This window comes from Suricata suricatta, chromosome 15, assembly GCF_006229205.1.
Source record: "Suricata suricatta isolate VVHF042 chromosome 15, meerkat_22Aug2017_6uvM2_HiC, whole genome shotgun sequence".
Taxonomy (NCBI): Eukaryota; Metazoa; Chordata; class Mammalia; order Carnivora; family Herpestidae; genus Suricata; species Suricata suricatta.
The window spans coordinates 44,688,519-44,707,491 of NC_043714.1; the positions used below are offsets into that span (position 1 = coordinate 44,688,519).

Genomic DNA, 18,973 nt, shown 5'->3' on the forward strand with positions numbered 1-18,973 from the left:
CGCCCCCCGCCCCCCGCCCCGCCCCCATACGTGGCAATCACCTCACATTCCTTCCCAGCAAGCTGGGGCATCCCCAAGATGGAAGCAAGCTGCCATCCAAGCTTTGCATTAAATAATTAAGAGGACCATGAGGGGGGGAAAGGGGGAAAAAGAGGGAGAGGGAGGGAGGCAAATCATGAGAGACTCTTGAATACTGAAAACAAACTGAGGGCTGATGGGGGAGGGGAAAAGGGAAAGAGGGTGATGGTCATGGAGGCAGGCACTTGTGGGGAAGAGCACTGGGTGTTATATGGAAACCAACTTGACAATAAACTATATAAAAAAAAAGAAGTCAGGTATATAAAGTACTATAACTTAATACTGTTTCCATCTGACAAAAAAATTAATGAGCCTGACATGGGAGGGTAGAGACAGAGGGAATGTGATGATTTACTCAGGAAAACAATAATCTTTCTAAATGTACATTTTAATGTTCTATTAATAAATTATAATTTTCCATCTAAAAAATAATTAAGCAGCTCAAGGCTAGAGATATATTGGGTACATCTGAAATCTGATGAGCAACAGAGGGTTCGACTGAGTTTTATATGCAATCCTGAAACTGTCTACCCCCCCACCCCACCGTGGACCCCCTGTCGTACTCCGTAATGGCTTGGAACACCTCAGTTGTCAAATGTAGTTTTGATTTAGAAATAATGTAGTCATTGTTTTTATCCCCAGGCCAGGACCTTGCTAATCAGATTCACTTTGGGGACTTAAGTCTGGGGAAGCAGTTTTAGAAAAAGTAGATTCTGCTGGAGGGTGGGCATAAAAAAATCTGGAAAGTTCTGGAGCTTCAGATGCCATGGTATAGTTGGAGGGAGGGGAGAAAGGAAGCCAGCTGAGAGAAAGTAGCTTTCCAGAGGGAAATGTGGGAGAAAAAAATTGATACTAAATGCTCAACTTACTTGCTATATAGTCTTTTTTTGGGATAAACCCTGCCTCATTCTGGAGAAAAGGAGAGTAAATATTCTAATCCTAATCAATAAATTAGGTATGAAAAACTGACTCACTCAGGGTTCTGACCCTTGGGCTGATTCCGCCCCATAGGGATCCCTCAGGCCGGGCTCCCTGAGTCTGTCTGAAACCCACCCAAAGCCCTTGCTCAATTGCAGGGTGGCCTCCGCAGTGATTCTGCCTGGGAGAAAGGTCAAGCTCAGAGTTACGGCTCTCTCTCGGATTCTGGGTGACATTGGGGTAAACTTGGCCACAGTCAGCTCCCTCCAGAAACATTCACAGAATTGTGCTGTGGAGGCATGAGCCAAACCACACTGTCTTCCTCCTGGACTCCTACTTGTAATCCACTCTAGCCCAGGTCTATGCTACCATCTGTGTTGGGCCTAGAGTGCCACATGCCAAGCCTCTGGGGACACCTGATTCCTGGAGGGAACTAGAAAAGCCCATAAAGATAGGGTTCGTTTTACAAACGGGAAGACAGGTGCTGAGAGTTCCTGGGCCAGGTGAACATTTGGTAAGGGCGGCAGAGAGCAGAAGTCCTGTCCAGAGCCCAACATCCTGTCCAATACCTGCCATGGTTTCCTGGACCAGCAGCTCTGTTCATGCTCTTCTCTCATCCCAGTGCTCACCTGTCCTTTCCCTCTCCTGGAAATCCTACCCACGTGTGAAGGGCAGGTTGAAATGTTATCCTCTTCCAGGAAGTCTTCCAGGGTCTTCCTTCCTTCTACTACTGTAATTTCCCTTCCTCTGTGCTCGGAATGACTATTCCAAGCCTCCTGTGGATCGTTCCATCCCGTTTGCTTGAAATGTAGTTACCCACAACACTCTGCTCTTAGACGGGAGGATGGCAGTCTGATCTGGTTATTCATTGAGCCTCTGACAGTTCCTTAGGGCCTTGCACAGACTTGGGCTCATAAGTTTGGAGGATTCATTCAGGAATAACTGTCCCCAGCCCTGCATCACCTCCTCTCAGGCTCTCCCTCCACTCTCGATGTTCTATTCTGCTTCTCATTATAAAGTTTCCCTTTCTCCTCTTGTTATGCTTTTCTCAGCTTTCCATTCTCTTTTCTTTTTCTCCTCCCTTTCTTCATATAATTAAACATATTCAAGTGAAGCCCCTTAAAGGTTCTGTTGGAGACAGAGGGACTCCTCTGCCTTTCAAAATCCCTCTAGGGGGACTAAGACTCAAGCTGACATGAGACAGACTAACAGGAGGAAATCAAATCTAATTTCGTACATCTGGGGAATCCACACAAATATCAAAAATTCCAAAGGCAGGCAAAATGAGGTGTATATGTCATTCTGAACTAAGAAGGGGACGGGGTCTGGGACTTCAAAGAGAAGGAATGCAAGTCACAGGAAGATGAAACAGAGTAAATGTTCGGTAAACAAACGTGCGCTAGGGACACTTGGAAACAATGGGACATGGAGGACTTCGATCAAACAGGCCTTGCTAGGTTCCTCCCTGTCTACCATACCTAGTTCATACCACACTGTCGTTCCTTGTGGTGACGGCTCTCATCCTAGTGCAGGTCCTCTACCTAAATTCTTTTTAGGCAGTTGTGGGGGGAGGCAAAGAGCGTTCCTTGAATCTGCTTGGTTTCAATTGCTTTTTAACTCAAAATAATCTTCATGCCTAAGAGGCTCATCATGGGGCACCCTGCCCTTGCTGCCCACAATTTTTCAGCCTATCAAAAGCTACAGGCTCTCAGCTTAGAAACCAGGCACATGTGCTTGTGGATCTGCGCTCACTGTTACTGAAAGCTTCAGGGCTCATGGATTCAGGAGTCCATCCGTGGATCCCAGGTGAGGAACATCCCTGATCTCAGTTTACCCCCTCTCCATTTCTCACTCCTTCATCCATTCACTCAGTCATTCCCCAGTGATGTCAATCAGCTATCACAACTCAGCCCATCTATCCCATCCTTGCCCTCAAAGGTTTACTGTCCAACAAGGCAGACCAACATTATTAATCAAAGAGATGAATGTAAAACATTTGTTGAGGAAAGAGCTACAAAGGAAGGTACATGGTCTTACATGATGATGTAATGAGGGAACCCTCCTTTGCTGGGAGGATGAGGGCAGGCTTCCCGGAGGAGTGAGGAAAGCAAAGAGATGAAGGAAGTGGACAGTGGACAGAGGAAAGGGACAGAGGAAACAGGTGCACAGACACCTGGATGGAAGAATGGCAAGAAGGCTGAGGAGTGCAGGGAGTATGATACAAGATGTGGCTTTGGAGAAGCTCAGGACCTACCACGGGGGCCCCGACCATGTGAGGGTATCTGTATTTCTCCAATAAGCAACAAAGATAGAAGTGATACTAATTTGATTTTCCTATTTGCATCTACTCCCCAAATCCTTCCCTACTCCCTTACTTGCAGGCAATGGTGTTCAGAGAATTTAAAAACTGTCATTCATAATTTACTCATCAATTATTTATTGAGTGTCTACTATATGCTAGGTGGTGGCAGTCAACTATCAACATGACTCATACGATTTTTCTTACTGTATTATCTTACCAATCCTCCTGTAGAGGGCTGGTGAGACACCATATTGGTGACCCAAAGCACCATTTAGATGGGTGCAGTGATTCCAGTGATGTCTTACTGTTACAAAAGCCTTCACTTACACTACCTCTGGCTCCCACGATGGCGAGTAAACTCACTGGTCGGGAGAATTCCTTGGAACTCTTAGCCTCTAAGAGTTGGGGCTCATGGAATTCTTCTCCTTCTTGGAATTCTGCTGGAAAGTCAACTGTGTAATAATCCAGAGATTATTCCCTTAATACTGCTGGTTGAACAAATGAAACCTCAAATGAACAGATGAATTTGTGTTAGAAAATGAGGTTCCTACTCTCAACAGAAGGTCTTTAAGAGATTTAGCCTGGGGCACCTGGGTGGCTCAGTTGGTTGAGTGTCTGATTTCGGCTCAGGTCACGATCTTGCGGCTCATGGGTTTGAGCCCTGCGTCGGGCTCTGTGCTGACAGCTCAGAGCCTGGAGCCTGCTTCAGATTCTGTGTGTCCCTCTCTCCCTGTCCCTCCCCTGCTCATCCTCTGCCTCTCTCTCTCTCTCTCAAAAATAAATAATAAAACAAAATTTAAAAAAAAAAGAGAGATTTCGCCTTTCGCTATTAGGCCAAAGGAGTGGGGTTGGAACACAGAAATAAAGATGGGTTAATATAAAAACCAAAATCCAAATCAAAACAAAGCAATGAAGAAAGTCAGGAGGCCCTTACATGAGGATATTTGCAAACAGGACTTCTGGAATCGGGCAAGAGGCGCAACGTCTGAGCATATTGTAAGGTTGAGGAGGAAGTAACGGATCATTCAAGAGGCTCACATGCCAGACAGCTCTTTCATAGCCCTAGACTAGATTTTTTTTTTTAATGTGCATCAACTTACAGAGAGGGGTTAGTGGATTATTCACAAAACCAGTCTATGACGTGTGTAGCACCAGAGTAGTGAGCAAAGAGCTGAGGTGACAAGTCCCTGTGGTCCCAAGAGTGAGTAAGTACATGGCAGCCCGGCAAAACCACATTTGGGAAATCGTCTGTCCCCATGTCCCCTTCCCACGGCACCAATAACCCAGAGCTGATTGCATTAGAACTTCAGAGTCTAGGACTCCACAGCACACGGAGAGAAAAGACGCAACGCCAGACAGCAATCTGAAACAAATCATGTCTTTTATTAGCTCCAGTACCCCCCCCCCAATTTAATGGGATTAAACCATGAAGAGGCCAGGCTACTTCCCTGCTTATTTTTAGCGATGTCAATGAGAGGCCCAGCAGGGACATCCTGTTTTTAATTAAACTTGAAGAGCCTTATTCTCAAATCTGGGTAAACACAGAGCTACGGGACGCCCCAGAGCCCAGCCAGTGCTGGCTCTGCCCCTACGTGGGCCTGGGCCTGCCCTCCAGCTGAGGGCCTCGCCATGTGTTCTTCTTCTGCTTCCCCTCTGAACAAACCACCTCTTGGAACTCTGGAAAAGGAGTCACTTCTGCACTGATATAAGTTGTAGGATTAATGAAGAACAGGCACAGTTCCAAGAGTTAAACTCAACCTTCTCTCTGAAGGAAACCAGACCCTCTTTATTCACCAGAAGATGGAGGGTCTTCTAATGGGACATCCAAGGCCCTGTGACAACTGAGCAAGGGCAGAAGAAGTTAAATAGTACAGGGTGGCAGGGGGGTGGGGGTTGCTTTGAGATTCTAGATAAAGAACAGCACCCCATTTAGAATGATATTGCAGATCGAGAAATGAGAGTGGAAAGAGGCTGTGAGGATCTTCCTTAGGAATGGTTTTGAAATAGGATCGATGTCTGTGTGTCTGGAATGGTGTAAGTGGTTTCTCGTTTAGAGTGAGAAGAATTATGAAGTCAGTAACTTTTTTAATGCTCTACGCAGGTGCTGTCAGTACTTTCACAGGGAGAGGATGAAGGGAGAAGACCCTGTCCTTTTTCAACCAAAGCAGCTCTGTTCCTATATTAGGTTCCATGTAAGATTTTACTTGAAAAAAGGGAACTCATTGCCCTCCAAAATTGTGTGTGTGTGTGTGTGTGTGTGTGTGTGTATGTGTGTGAGAGAGAGAGAGAGAGAGAGAGAGAACAACTCTGCCATCCACCTTGTTGTGCAAAGAAGTTGTTGGCACCTCTCTGCCATCTATCTCCATATCTAGCAGCCTGAAGACCCATTGAGTCTGTCTCCTTAATATTTTCTTAGATCTATCATTCCTCCTGCCACTGTCCTCTCTTAAGTCAACAGTGGTACCCATCATTCTTAGATATGGGCAATTAATTAATATTTGTTTTCAATCTTACATAAAGTGCAATGCAAAAGTAGCTTCTAAGAGGCCCATCCAAAGAGCCCTTTTACCGTTCCTAACAGAGATTCCAGAGCTTTTGTATCCTAGGCCTTTACGTTTGGGGGGTAGGGAGGCAATGATGAGTTTGATTTGGGAATGCTGACTTTGAAGGTCCAGTGAACATCAGTGGAGATGTCCACTAAGAGTTGGGACATAACAGAGATGGAGATCTGGAAGTAATCAGTTGTTTCCTCCATAAAGTGGGGCTAATCAAGTTGTCATGGGTATTCAATGAGACTATGCATGTGCACTGGGTTGAACGATATCCTGCAAAACTTCATGTCTACCCAGAACCTGATAAGGTGACCTTGTTTGAAAACAGGGTCTTTGCTAATGTAATCAAGTAAAATAAGATCATGCTGGATTTGGACAGGCCCTAATCGATCCAGCAAATAGAAAGGAAGGAAACATGGACACAGACACACAGAGAGAATGCCATGTGATGATGGAGGCAGAGGCTGGAGTGATGCAGCTGTGAGCCAAGGAATGCCACGGGTTACCAGTCCCCACCAATGTTAAGAGGTGTGAAATAGGTTACCCTCCCCGCTGGAGTTCCCAGAAGAAATCGACCATGTCCACACCTTGATTTTGGACTCTGGCCTCCAGAACCTTGAAAGAATATATTCCTGGGGTTCTAAGTTTCCCAGTTCATGATAATTTGTTACGGCAACCCTAGGAAGCTGACACAGCGTGGAAAGGACTCATCACTATGCTTAGCCCATCGCCAACCTGAGGAGAGGAGACTTCCTGGAGGGAATACAGGAAACAAGGGCAGCAGCTGGAATTCTGTTTGGGAGTATCCACGTCCAGGGAGCAGAAGAAAGAGGAGCAGTCCACAAAGGACACAGGGAGGGAAGAGCCAGCGAGGGGTGCCTCACTCATATTGCCAGATGGCGTACTTGATGCTAAGAGTTAAACTCCTGTCATAATAAGATTAATCCCCTAATAAGAAAGGGATAAACCAAACACAACTGGTGGCACAAAGGTTAGTTCTTAGATAAAGTCACTAGCCTAAGCAATTGCTTTAGAACTTCCTCCAGGAAAGAAATCGAAGGTGCATTCCAAGGTCATATCTGTGGTCCACACTCATACTTGAGAATTAGGCAAGAGTGTGGAGCCAAATTCCCAGGGACACATCAAAATGGATTAGAAGAGCTTGTCCCACCCCTCACGTTTTCCCCCCCAGAATCAAAAGAGCACAGTGTTTTGGGTCTCCGGGAATATATTAAAACTGACGTGGTGTCTATGACACCAATTTAGAAAGATGATCGGGAGCAAAACTGCAAGGTGCCACTCAGGAAGTGGCTCTAAAAGAACGTAAAGAAGTTTTTCTGGTCCTGACTTTGGTCCTCTGTGGCACAAATACTCACAAGCCGGTTGTCCGAAAGGTCACAGTTGGTGATCTTGCAACCAGCTGGGACTAATTGCGTCTGTGTGGTGCTCCCGGAGGGCAAAACTCTGCCTGGCCCCCTGCTCGGGATTCTCTCTCTCTGCCCCTCTCTTGCTCGTACTTGAGCACTCTCTCAAAATAAATAAACATATAAAAAGAAAAAAATTCCAATCCTGCTAAAAGAAACAAAAACGAGTCCTCTGTGATGAGCTGCCGATGTACCCCCAACCTCCTCCCTTCAGGTTTCATTCATTCAAAAGGTATAAAAAGGTAGACCAAGGGTGTCCTGAGGTTCATTTGCTTCATCAAAAATGCCGATTAACCCTGAATCACAACTGGAGGAAGGGTCGTATTCTAAGACAATACGTATTTGAACAGGAGTATATTCGAAGCCATCATTAACATCCAAGTAATACATGCCCTAATCAATAATTTTTCAACCTGGTTTTCAAAGTAAGTTCCCTGAGGACTGTTAGGGGTAGCATTATGTCAGCCTGTGTATTCTTCTTGGAAAGTCTCTAATTTGAACTTGACAAATCCAGCCATGTCCTCCCCCAAAGAGTCTCAATGCATGAAGTATGCCTGTGGGCTTGGGTCAACAGTTTGGGGCTCAGGGATCCCTAGCGCCAACCACACTCTCTCCTGGAAAGCTGATTTTTTTTTTTTTAACCTGAGTCCTGTGAGCATCAGAGTAGCCCATAAATTTTAGTTATTCCCAGATGGCTTAGTGTTTGGTAGGAAAGATAACAGGTGAAGAAGATCAGGAACTCCTAAAGTCAAAAATATCTTTTGTGAGATTCACCAATTGAGGGTGTGTTGGGTTACCTCCCTCTTCTTTGTGAACATACTTTTTAATACAAGATTCTATCTATTACCTAGTCCTTTAGGAAATGACCTCCCTTTATTTAGGAGAAAAACACCCTGTCCTAGCTCTGCAAACTGTGATAGAATAATGGTAGTCAACATTTATTGGGTGATACCGCATGACAGGCACCGATCTAGGCGCTGTGCTTCTAATGACTGTCTGATCTTAGCAATTAACCATGAGGCAGGTGCTATGATTAGTTTCAGTTCACAAATCACCAAAACAACGTACAGAAAGGTTAAGTAACTTGCCCAAGGAAGAAAAGAAAAAGGGAGATTGAAAAAGAAGGCAGGCAAAATGATATTGACCTGTTTTGCCCAAGACACCCATTCCTTTTGTTTGTTTGTTTGTTTCTGTTTTTTAAGTAATCTCTACACCCAACATAGGGCTTGAACTCACAACCTTTGAGGTCAAGAGTCGCATGCTTTACCAAATGAGCCAGCCAAGAGAGAGACACCCATTCTCACAGGCCAATCCTTCCCTTGGTTCCTGTTCTATCTTTGTTTTGGATATAGGTGATACAGTTTTTTTTTTAATGTTTTTATTTATTTTTGAGAGAGAGAGAGAGAGAGACAGCATGAGCAGGGGAGGGTCAGAGAGAGAAGGAGTCACAGGATCTGAAGACAGGCTCCAGGCTCTGAGCTAGCTGTCAGCACAGAGCCTGACGCGGGGCTCGAACCCATGAACCGTGAGATCATGACCTGAGCTGAAGCCAGACGCTTAACTGACTGAGCCACCCAGGCGCCCCAGGTGATCCACTTTTGTCTCAGCCTGCAGCTCATATACTCCTAACCAATGACTATCCTATAGTTAAAAACTTGTTCTTTCAAGGGTCCCAGTAACTTCCTGAGAACAGAAGGGGCCCATTTAACTCTATGTTTTTTCCTACACTGCCTCCCTGGGACTGCAGCGGTCCCATTAATGGACCCTCAGATCCAGTGTTCTCTTATCCCCATGTCCCAGGGACCGTCCAGGCACTCATGGCCAAATTAGCAATGCCACTCTTCGGCTCACTCGGCTCCTTCCTCAGCCCCTGTGCTGTGATGAGCATAGGTGTGCAGACCTAGCTCCCCCTGGGCTGAGGGACAGGAAGCCTTCTCCCCACTCATGTAGCAGTGGGCTGACCCTGGCCCCCACCCGGAGGAGAGGATCTGCTGTAAAATGGGGAAAAGTCAGAGCTGTGGTCTGGCTTATGACTCCTGAGAGGGAGTTTGGATGCAATCATAAAACACTGGGCCTAAATCATGTTCCTGAATTTGTCACTTAGAAAAAAAATAAACACGTGAATGTAAAAATGTTCATTTAAGACTCTAAAAATAAATCTGCATATGTTTTTGCTTGCTCATCCAGATGTTGATATAGCACAGAATTTTTTTTTAAAATATAACTGCATTTTAGCACGTGTGGCAGACTGAAAAACGATCCTCCACAACGTGTGCATGTCGTGAGCCCCAGAACCTGTGAATGTGTTACCTGACATAGTAAAAGGGACTCTGCAGGTGTGACTAAGTTAAGGATCTTGAGATGGGGGGGCCATTCCTATCTGGCTGGTCTCAGTGTAGGTGCAAGTGTCTTTAAGAGTAGAAGAGAACATTGCCCAAGGCAAGAGGGACCACCCTTGTAATACCCTTAACATTCCTAAGGGCAGGCCTACATCAGTTATTGCCTAAGGCTAGTTACGCCCTATGTGAGGGTCCTGGGTCCTGGGTCTACTCTGTGATTGGTTAACACTCTAAATGTTGTAATTGGATAAACCTGCTGTCAATAATATTGTATAATGATAATTGGATCACTGTACCTATGTCACAATTTCCTGTAACTCCCCCTTCCCAAACTCAGAGAAGCCCTGCCCCGCCTTTGTTCGGGGCTCACTCTCAGCATGGATCCATCACGCCGGTAAAGTCTGTGAGCCCGAGTTGAGGCCCCAGCGAGCCTAAACCTGTAATAAAGCCCTTTGCTTTTGCATGCGTGCTTCGGCCTCCCTGGCGGTCTCTGGTTTTTTTGGGGGCGATATTAAAATCTGGGCATAACAATATGTATTAAGGTTATTGTTTTAATTTAAGCAATTTAAGATTAAATAAAGTAACTACAGCAAAAAAAAAAAAAATTAGAAGAGGGAAGAGAGCGAGACGCCCAGGGAAACGCTAGTGTGAGAAGGACTCAATCAATCTACTCTTGCTGACTCTGAGCATGGATGAAGGGGGCCACAAGCCAAGAAACGCTTCCAGAAACTAGGAAAGGCAAGGAAACAGACTTTCCTCTAAAACCTCCAGAAGGGATGCAACCTATGGCCACCTTAATTTGGGTCCAATAAAACCAATTTCAGACCTCTGACTCGGGGACCTGTAAGATAACAACCTGGTTATTTTAAGCAACTAAGGTTATGGCAATTTGTTACAGCAGTAAGAAGAAACTGCACCAGTGTGTTCAATGTGACAAAGTCCGTGGCAGAGACCAAAGCTTGTCACCGTAAACAACATTCTGTGGATACCAACGCTCAACTCCGAGAAGCCACATGAGGGAAGAAAAACACTAGGAAGTGTATGTAATACTAACCTCCATTCGTTGTCAAGCCTAATTACAAACTTGTCTGGACCCCAATCTACACCCTGATCTGTTTTGGTGTCTGTAGGTGAGCCCCACGAATTTGCATTTTATTAAATTGCTTTGCATTGCTGAGAGGAGCAGAAGTTCAGTCAAGAATTTTTATCCTGATGCTTGTCATCAAGCTGCAGGTTTCACTCACTTTAAGAAATAGGACGTGGGGCGCCTGGGTGGCTCAGTAGGTTAAGCATCCGGCTTAGGCTCAGGTCATGATCTCACGGTTTGTGGGTTTGAGCCCCACGTCGGGCTCTGTGCTGACCTCAGAGCCTGGAGCCTGCTTCAGATTCTGTGCCTCCCTCTCTCTCTGACCCTCCCCAGCTCACGATGTCTCTTTCTGTCTCTCAAAAATAAATTAAAAAAAAACATTTAAAAAAAATAAAAAAGAAAAAAAGAAATAGGACATTAATTTGTGAATGCTTTTGCTGCCCAGTTCCCCACCCCCCTTCCCTTCAGCCCTCACCTCATCACTGTTTACCATATATTTACCCAAATGCAAAGTAGAAACCCAACTGGACAGTGACTCTCTGAAGTACATGCACGCCTGCAAAGGTACTTCCTCAACAGCTTCTTGGGCCAGTGACAGGGACAGGTTCTGGCATGTGGGCTTTCAGAAGGGGGTGAAAAAAGAGAAGAAAAATAGAATGGGAAGTTTGGAACATCCTACACATTCCAGTTCATCCAGAATCACTGGAAACTGGGTACTAGCACAAGAATGAGGCAGGATACAGGAACCGTCAGTCTGCAAAGTAGCTGAATATAATAACAGACCCTTAATAGGAAAATGATTCTAAATGTAATTTAATCTCATTGGCAATTCGGAAGTCGCCTCAGGGTGCTGTAGTATTTCTTCCCCATGGGGGTGGGGGTGGGCGGGGGTAGAGACTATCAACCCTGGGGTTGCTGTAGGAAACTCCATTTGTGGGCTCCATAAAAACCCTGTGTGGGTGAGTGTTTATTAAGGAATCTGAGTCCTTCCAGTTATGGCCTGAAAGCTTCTGGTGGGCCTGTGAGTGGATTGAGCTACTTCCAAGTGGAGAAAAGGTCTTGTTGGGATGAATGACCTTTCGTTTTTACGATCACTTTCTATACTCCACACTGAAGGCAAAGTAAATCCGCCAGGGCTCAGCACGTGCTTTCTAGCACCTTCTGCACACTCTGTGCAAAGTTCTCACCCTCCCTCATGAACCAGAATTCCTCGGTCCAGGGGGAGGGTCTGTATTCTTCCACTACTATTTATTCCCAGCTACTAAGCAGTGCTTGACCGCAGGTGTGGAACAGATGGGTGCTGAGTTTGATTTTCAGAAGCCCATGGGGTCCAGAGGATTCTCCCTGACTGGGGGCTAGCATATCCATTAATACTGGCTGCCAGATCATTGAGCAGGGGTAGGCAGAAGCACTGTGCAAAAATGTTAAAGGGGGATAATCCTGGCCAGCAGGCTTTTTTTTTTCTTAGATTCCAATCGGAAGGTAGTTCTCTTCAAAAGGAGAGTGTACTCACCCTTTTCTCTGCAGTGAGGCAGAGGACGGGGAAGGGAGCGCACAGCATGCCCAGATAAAAAAGAGAGAGAAAATAAAGCTAACAAAAATGAATCACATTTGAAATTTAAATTTTTGTTTAATTAGTGAGGATTGGGAAAACTCAGCAAAGTGCAATGACCTGGGACGCCCTCACTCACTCAGGGAGCATGTTTGGAAAAACAATTTGGCAGAGTGTCAAGCGTCTCAAAAATCAATGCTCCTTCCCTTTGGCCCAGTGATTGCACTTCTGGGAATCCATTCTAAGGGAATAATCCCAAATATAGAAAAAGCTTCATGTGCAAGAATTGTTATTTTATATTTAAATGTTACAGTGTCATATATAATAAAAAGTGGAAATAACCTAAATATCCAACATTAGGGGAGGAGTCAGTGAATAATATTGTATGACTATTATGCAGCTATTAATATATCATTATTGGGGCACCTGTATGGCTCAGTTGGTTGAGCATCCGACTTTGGCTCAGGTCATGATCTCATGGTTCATGAGTTCAAGCCCTGCATCAGGCTCTGTGCGGACGGCTCAGAGCCTGGAGCCTACTTTGGATTCTGTGTCTTTTTGCCCTCCCCACTTACAGTCTGTCTCTCTCAAAAGTAAAAATAAACATTAAGAATAAAATATTATTATTAAAACTTTTTATAACATGAGGGGTGCCTGTTTGGCTTAGTTGGTTGAGTGTCTGACTTCCACTCAGATCAGAGCTAGGAGCCTGGAGCCTGCTTTGGATTCTGTTTCTCTCTCTCTCTCTCTCTGCCTCTCCCCCCACTCACACTGTCTCTTTCTCTCTCAAAAATAAACATTTTAAAAAATTGCTTTTAAGTTTTTATATCATGAGAAATGCCTATGTTACGATGTTGAGTCAAAATGGCAAGAGGCAAAATGTCATACACATTATGAAGTCAATTAGATATTTTTAAATGCATGGAAACAAGATCAGAAAGTATTATTTTCTAATATTAGAAAATTATTAGCAATTATTCTCTGTGGGTGGAGTGGGATTATGGAAAATTCTTCTCTTGTCTTTATATTTTTCTATACTCATACTTTTACAGTTGACATTATATTTTTCATGTATCCTTGGGAAAGGGGAGAAATCCTTTATTCTTGTTTAAGATCCTGTCTCTGAGGGATTAATTTAACACACTGTATTCAGGTAATCGCTGCTCGGGGTGAAGGAAGAGACTCAGAAAGAACTAGTTGGCAGATCTTGGAGAGTTAACTAGTGCAAGCTCCGTGTGTACCTGTCCTCTCTCACTGCCCAGGCAGGTTCAGGTCCCCGGGCCCAGGAGCAGACCCCAGGCCTCAGCTAAGGTACCTCAGTAACAAGGGTCACACGGGTCTCTTTCGGCTCTGACCTTAGTTTCTGTAACCGGGTCTCCTTGGTTCCTTGAAAGCAAGTGTCCACCTTCCCTTCCCCCACCCCCCCAACCTCACCAACAGCCAAGAGTCTTCTGCCTCCTTGTGTTACATGCCCTCCCGCTTCCAGAGCCCGCCTGCTCCCCCCGAGGCTGCAGATCTCCCTCTGCACTCAGGCGTCCTGGAATGAGTGCTGGCTCCTGAGATGAGCCCTCCCGGAAGCCCAATGCCCACTCTCTTGGGCAGCTGTCTGCTTCCAGATGCTTCCCTCTTGGGCCCGTTTGCCTGCCAAGATGGTGAGCGACGGCCAGCCCTCCCCAGTGCTGTTCGCCCACCCAGTCCTGTTTCCTGCCTGCAGCTAAAGCTGTCCTGACCCTCCCCTGAGCTGTGTCTCAGTCTTTTTAAGCTCTCTGGGTGCCACTCTCTGCTGATAAGACTGTTAGTGCTGTGACCATAGCTCTTTGTGCCCCTTCCCGACCTTCCCTTGGGGGCTGACGAGGAAAATGTGGCTGACACCAGGGCCCACTCTCCTGTTCCGCTCAGGATATTTACTCTGGGTGAGTGATTTGGAATAAATAAAATGGAGTGGCCCCTGTTAAAATGATGGAAGACTTGATTCTTTACAAGGTTTGTATCTCTGGTGAGACAGAACCTAGTCTAGAGATCCCTGCCTTTATGCAGGGGTCTAAGAAAGTTGGGGGCACCTGGGTGGCTCAGTTGGTTAAGTATCTGACTCTTGATTTGGGCTCAGGTCTTGATCTCAGGGTCCGTGAGTTTGAGGCTCACTGATAGCATGGAGCCTGCTTGGGATCCTGTCTCTCTTCTTTCTCTGCCCCTCCACCACTCATGCTTTCTCTCTTTCTCTCTCTTCTCTCAAAATAAATAAACTTAAAAAAAAAAGAGTCTAGGAAAGTTGTAAAATCATGATGGTGGTGATGATCAGCTTTTCTGTACAGCTGGCACCGTGCTAAGCATTGAACATGGACAGTCACATATAATCTTAAAGTAACCCCACAGCATCAGCGGGCACACTCGCGGCTCCATTTCACAGCTGGGCACACTGAGGCTCACTGAGGTGAATTAGGTTGATCAGAGTCATAGAGGTCGCGACTGAAAGAGACAGGGTTTGAAATCCAGGCCAGAAATTGATCATTAGACACCACTTCAGGGCATAAAACCCCAAAGGTTTGAGGGGTGCCTGGTCAGTTAAGTGTCCAACTTCAGCTCAGGTCATGATGTTGCAGTTCATGAGTTCGAGCCCCACATCAGCCTGCTTTGGATCCTATGTCTCCCTCTCTCTTTGCCCTTCCCCTGTTCGTTTGTGCACGCACTCTCTCTCTCTCTTAAAAATAAATAAACACTAAAAAAACCCCAAAAAACCCTAAGGTGTGACGTCCAGGCAGGTCACTGGGGTAGGGTGGATGGAGGGGCTGTAGTGAGCCTGATCACCTGAGGAGTGTATGTCCATTTGTAGGGTGGGGGTCACCACAAAGCACCAGGTGACTTAGGCCAGGCAGGATTGGGGGCAGGCGTTGCCAGATCTGAGTTTTCAAGAGATGCCAACCCATGTGCCTTTTTGTGTGCCATCTCCCTGGTCTAAAATATGGGTTCAACATTTTCACAGACACTGGGTGGCCACATCACAGCCCACATGGGCACCAGTCTCCAACCCACACTGTGCACATTCCAGTTCTTACCTGTGACTCACGCTCTTCTCTTTGTAAAGGGTGAGGGCTACGTACCTGCACTATCTCTAGCATTTCTGCCTTGCTGATGTAGCCGTTTCCGTCCAGGTCGTACATGCTGAAGGCCCATTTCAGCTTCTGTTCCAGCTTCCCCCTTGAGGTCACACTCAGGGCTATGATGAATTCTCTAAAGTCTATTGTCCCATCTCCGTTGGCATCGAAGGTGCGGAACACATGCTCTGCAAATTTGGAAGCATCCCCATAAGGGAAAAAGTTCCCGTAAATTTTCTTAAACTCTTCCATCGACAAATGTCCACTGGGGCAGTCTCTCAAGAAGCCTTTATACCATTCCTGGATCTCGTGCTCCGTAAAGTCTGTGCTCTCCAGCAAATCCTGCATGACCTCTGGGCGGAGCTTGCTGTTCTGTTTCCCCATCCTGGCAGCGAGAGTTCAGCTGCAGATAGAGAAGAATGCATATCATCGTTAGACCTGTTTTTTGGAGGCATGCTTTGGAATTGTGATTGTTCCTTTGGGAAAAAGAAATGGACTCTTTTAGTCCAGTAATGCTGTCTGGGATTTCCAACTCAGCCAGACAAAATGGTAGAAAGACCAGTCAGAAGATCCACAGCAGAAATACCACTGACCAGACAACTGATATGTCTTTGGTACAGAGCCACGCTGGAAATAAGAGATCCATAATGAAAGAAAGAGGGAGCAAAGGGGTCGCGAGAGAGAATGAGAATTGGCTACTTAGTTTCACCTTATCTATTTGCAAGAAGTCTAGTCTGCCATTAAGAAGTCTGAGGCTCTACCACACCCAATGACTTTAAGGAGAAGAAATGGAAGAGAGAGAGAGAGAGAGAGAGAGAGAGAGACAGACACACATACACACACACACACACACACACACACACACACACACACACACACACACGAAAGAGGTAATTTACCATGTTTTATTGCTAGAAATTCTCAAGGAAAGTGCTACTTAGGTACCTTCTGAATACTATAAACACAGATGTGAGTAAGGAAAATAGAAACCTACCTAATACCATTTGATGCTCCCAAGCTAGATGAGTGATTTAAAATCACAAGGTTAATGCACTGTCAACATTAGGTTCAGATGGTAAAGATGAGGCTGGGTTATGTGTATGCTTCTGAAAGAGGCCAAACTCTCCTTTTTAAATACAAAGAACTTCATATTTTCCTGTTATAACAGTAGTTCACATTCATAGCAAGACAGTAAACTAGCACAGGGAGGCATAAGGAAAAAAGTGAGCATCATTTCCTATCCTCACTCTCAGAGACACCCCTGCTAGCGTTTTGGTGTGTATCTTCTAGATTTTCTATATGCATGCTTACTTATCTAAATAGGCTACTGACATATGTTTTAATACATTTACATTTCAAAAAACAAGAATATATTTTGTTACCTGTTTTTAAACTTAACATAGTGAGAGGGACAAAGATAACTTTTATTAGATGGGAAACAAGCCTATAATTATCATCTTCCTATTCACAGAGCCATTCAGCATTAATTGGGTACCAGGTATCAGGCATGTGTCTGGTGCTGTGGATGCAAAGAAGAGGGAGATGTGGCCCCTCCTTCTTAAGGGGCCTCCAGCTGCATAAGTTCAGCAGCAGTGGTGGCAGTGAGGGGACAGTGCAACAGGGACCCATTCACAGTTACCAGGGGAATGGGTGTGGTGCAATGGGAGGACATAGAAAGGACCCCCAAGCCAAAAAGGGGCACATGTGCTATCAGGAAACCCTTCCTGGGGGAGGTGATATCTGAGCTTAGTTCCTATCTCCAAAGTCTTATAATTTAAGCACTTACATCTTGCATTTTCCCAATATTGGGGGAAAAATCCTGAAAGTAAAGCTTGAAAAATTATAGAACATGTGAAACACAATACATCCCCATTTTAATCATGATTCCCAATTTTCTTTGAGATTTTCTTTTGTGGTGTTTATTTGTTAATGTCTGTCTCCCTCCATCTGCAGGGTCAGCCTCTAGAGACAGAATCTCTACTGAGGTCACTTTGTCTCTCCAGGGGCCCTGAAAATAACATTTGGTGCGATAATGAACAAAGGAATGACCGACAGACAGATAAATAATTATAAGAGGGAAATGCGTAGTAATCTTCCCAAAAAAGGAGTCTTTCTGTTACAGTCATGAGGGCCTGGCTGTCAGAATGCTATTTGAGTCACTAAAGATATCTGGTAGTTAAGGCTTGGTTTTGGAATGTCTTTCCCCCCATTTTATTGAAGTATAATTGTCATATACATTGTATATATTTAAGAGGTACAACATAATGATCCAATACACTGTGAAATGATCACCACGGTTAAGTTTGATTAACATCCATCACCTCACATAGTTATGCATTTTTTAAAAAGTTTTTTCTTGTTTGTTTGTTTGTTTAGAGAGAATGTGTGTGGGGAGGGGAAGGAGAGAGAGGGAGAGAAACCCAAGCTGGTAGTGTGGAGCCTGACACAGGGCTTGAACCCACAAACCATGAGATCATGACCTGAGCTGAAATCAAGAGTCAGATGCTTAACTGACTGAGCTACCCAGTTGCCCCCAATTTTTTTCTTCTAATGAGAGCTTTTAAGTTCTACTCTCTTCGCCACTTTCAAATATGCAATACAGTATTGTTAGCTATTGTCATCAGGATTTATTTATAACTAGAAGTTTGTGCCTTTAGCCCCCTCCCTTACCCAGGTGCCTCCCACCGCCAGTGTGGGATCTCTTATATTGGATTGCCTATATACCTGTCTTTTGCCCCCACTAAAAATAAATTCTAGAGGGCAGTGTTTGAATCTCACAGTGCTCTAACTTCTTGTATTATAACCATAGTCCAAGAGCAACGCCAAGCAATCTTAGTAATTGGTGAGTTGACTGATTTTGTTTCCTGAGCTCTACACTGGAGGCAGAACTGACCCCGCTCTTGTTCCTAGGCAGAGACCCTCCAAAAGGGTGGGGAGAACAGAGCACCTGTCCTGTTAGCAGGACCAGCAGACGCAGGAAGGCCCCTCCTTATGTGTGGAATCTGACAAACACCATTTTCTTAAGAGCAAAATTAAACTACATCTCTTAACGAAGCACAGCTTACAAACTGAACCTTTCAATAACTTCCATTTCCCTCATGTGTCCCTTTTTTTCTGGAGGGAGAAAAGCAAAGTTAAGAGAGGCTGGTTTGTATTAGAATCTTAAAACTATCATTTAGCTGCTAAGTTGGCAATTTGCCTGAGGCAAGAATTCTGAAACATGAGATAATACATAATACATGGGTTTACAGAGCTCCAAAACATTTTTATGAAATGTACAAGTAATTTTGCATTTTCCTCTTTGGAAAGGGGGTTCTTTAGACTACAGCTCTCTGGTGTGGTGTTCAATCAAATCACCATTACTATTCTCTGGTTCTGTGTAAATCACTGTGTGCCCAGCCTGAGGGGAAAAAATACCATTTTGCTATTTAAATCTACTTTCTTAAAGAAGAAATGGGCAGAAGACATAAACAGACACTTCTCCAAAGAGGACATCCAGATGGCCTACAGGCACATAAAACAATGCTCAACATCACTCATCATCAGGGAAATACAAGTCAAAACCACACCGAGATACCACCTCATGTCAGTCAGAGTGGCTAAAATGAACAAATCAGGAGACTATAGAT

General features: G+C 44.9%; 1 protein-coding gene across 5 annotated transcripts in view; it reads right to left on the reverse strand.

Annotated features, from left to right (window-relative positions):
* NCALD (neurocalcin delta) overlaps nucleotides 1-18,973 on the reverse strand; it is a 278,789-nt gene that overhangs the window by 6,653 nt on the left and 253,163 nt on the right. For all 5 annotated transcript variants that reach the window (XM_029923725.1, XM_029923724.1, XM_029923723.1 and 2 more), the window contains one exon: nucleotides 15,351-15,747. In XM_029923725.1, the coding sequence (XP_029779585.1) occupies nucleotides 15,351-15,728 (378 nt within the window). In that variant the 5' untranslated portion in view covers nucleotides 15,729-15,747. The remainder of the gene's footprint in view (nucleotides 1-15,350; nucleotides 15,748-18,973) is intronic.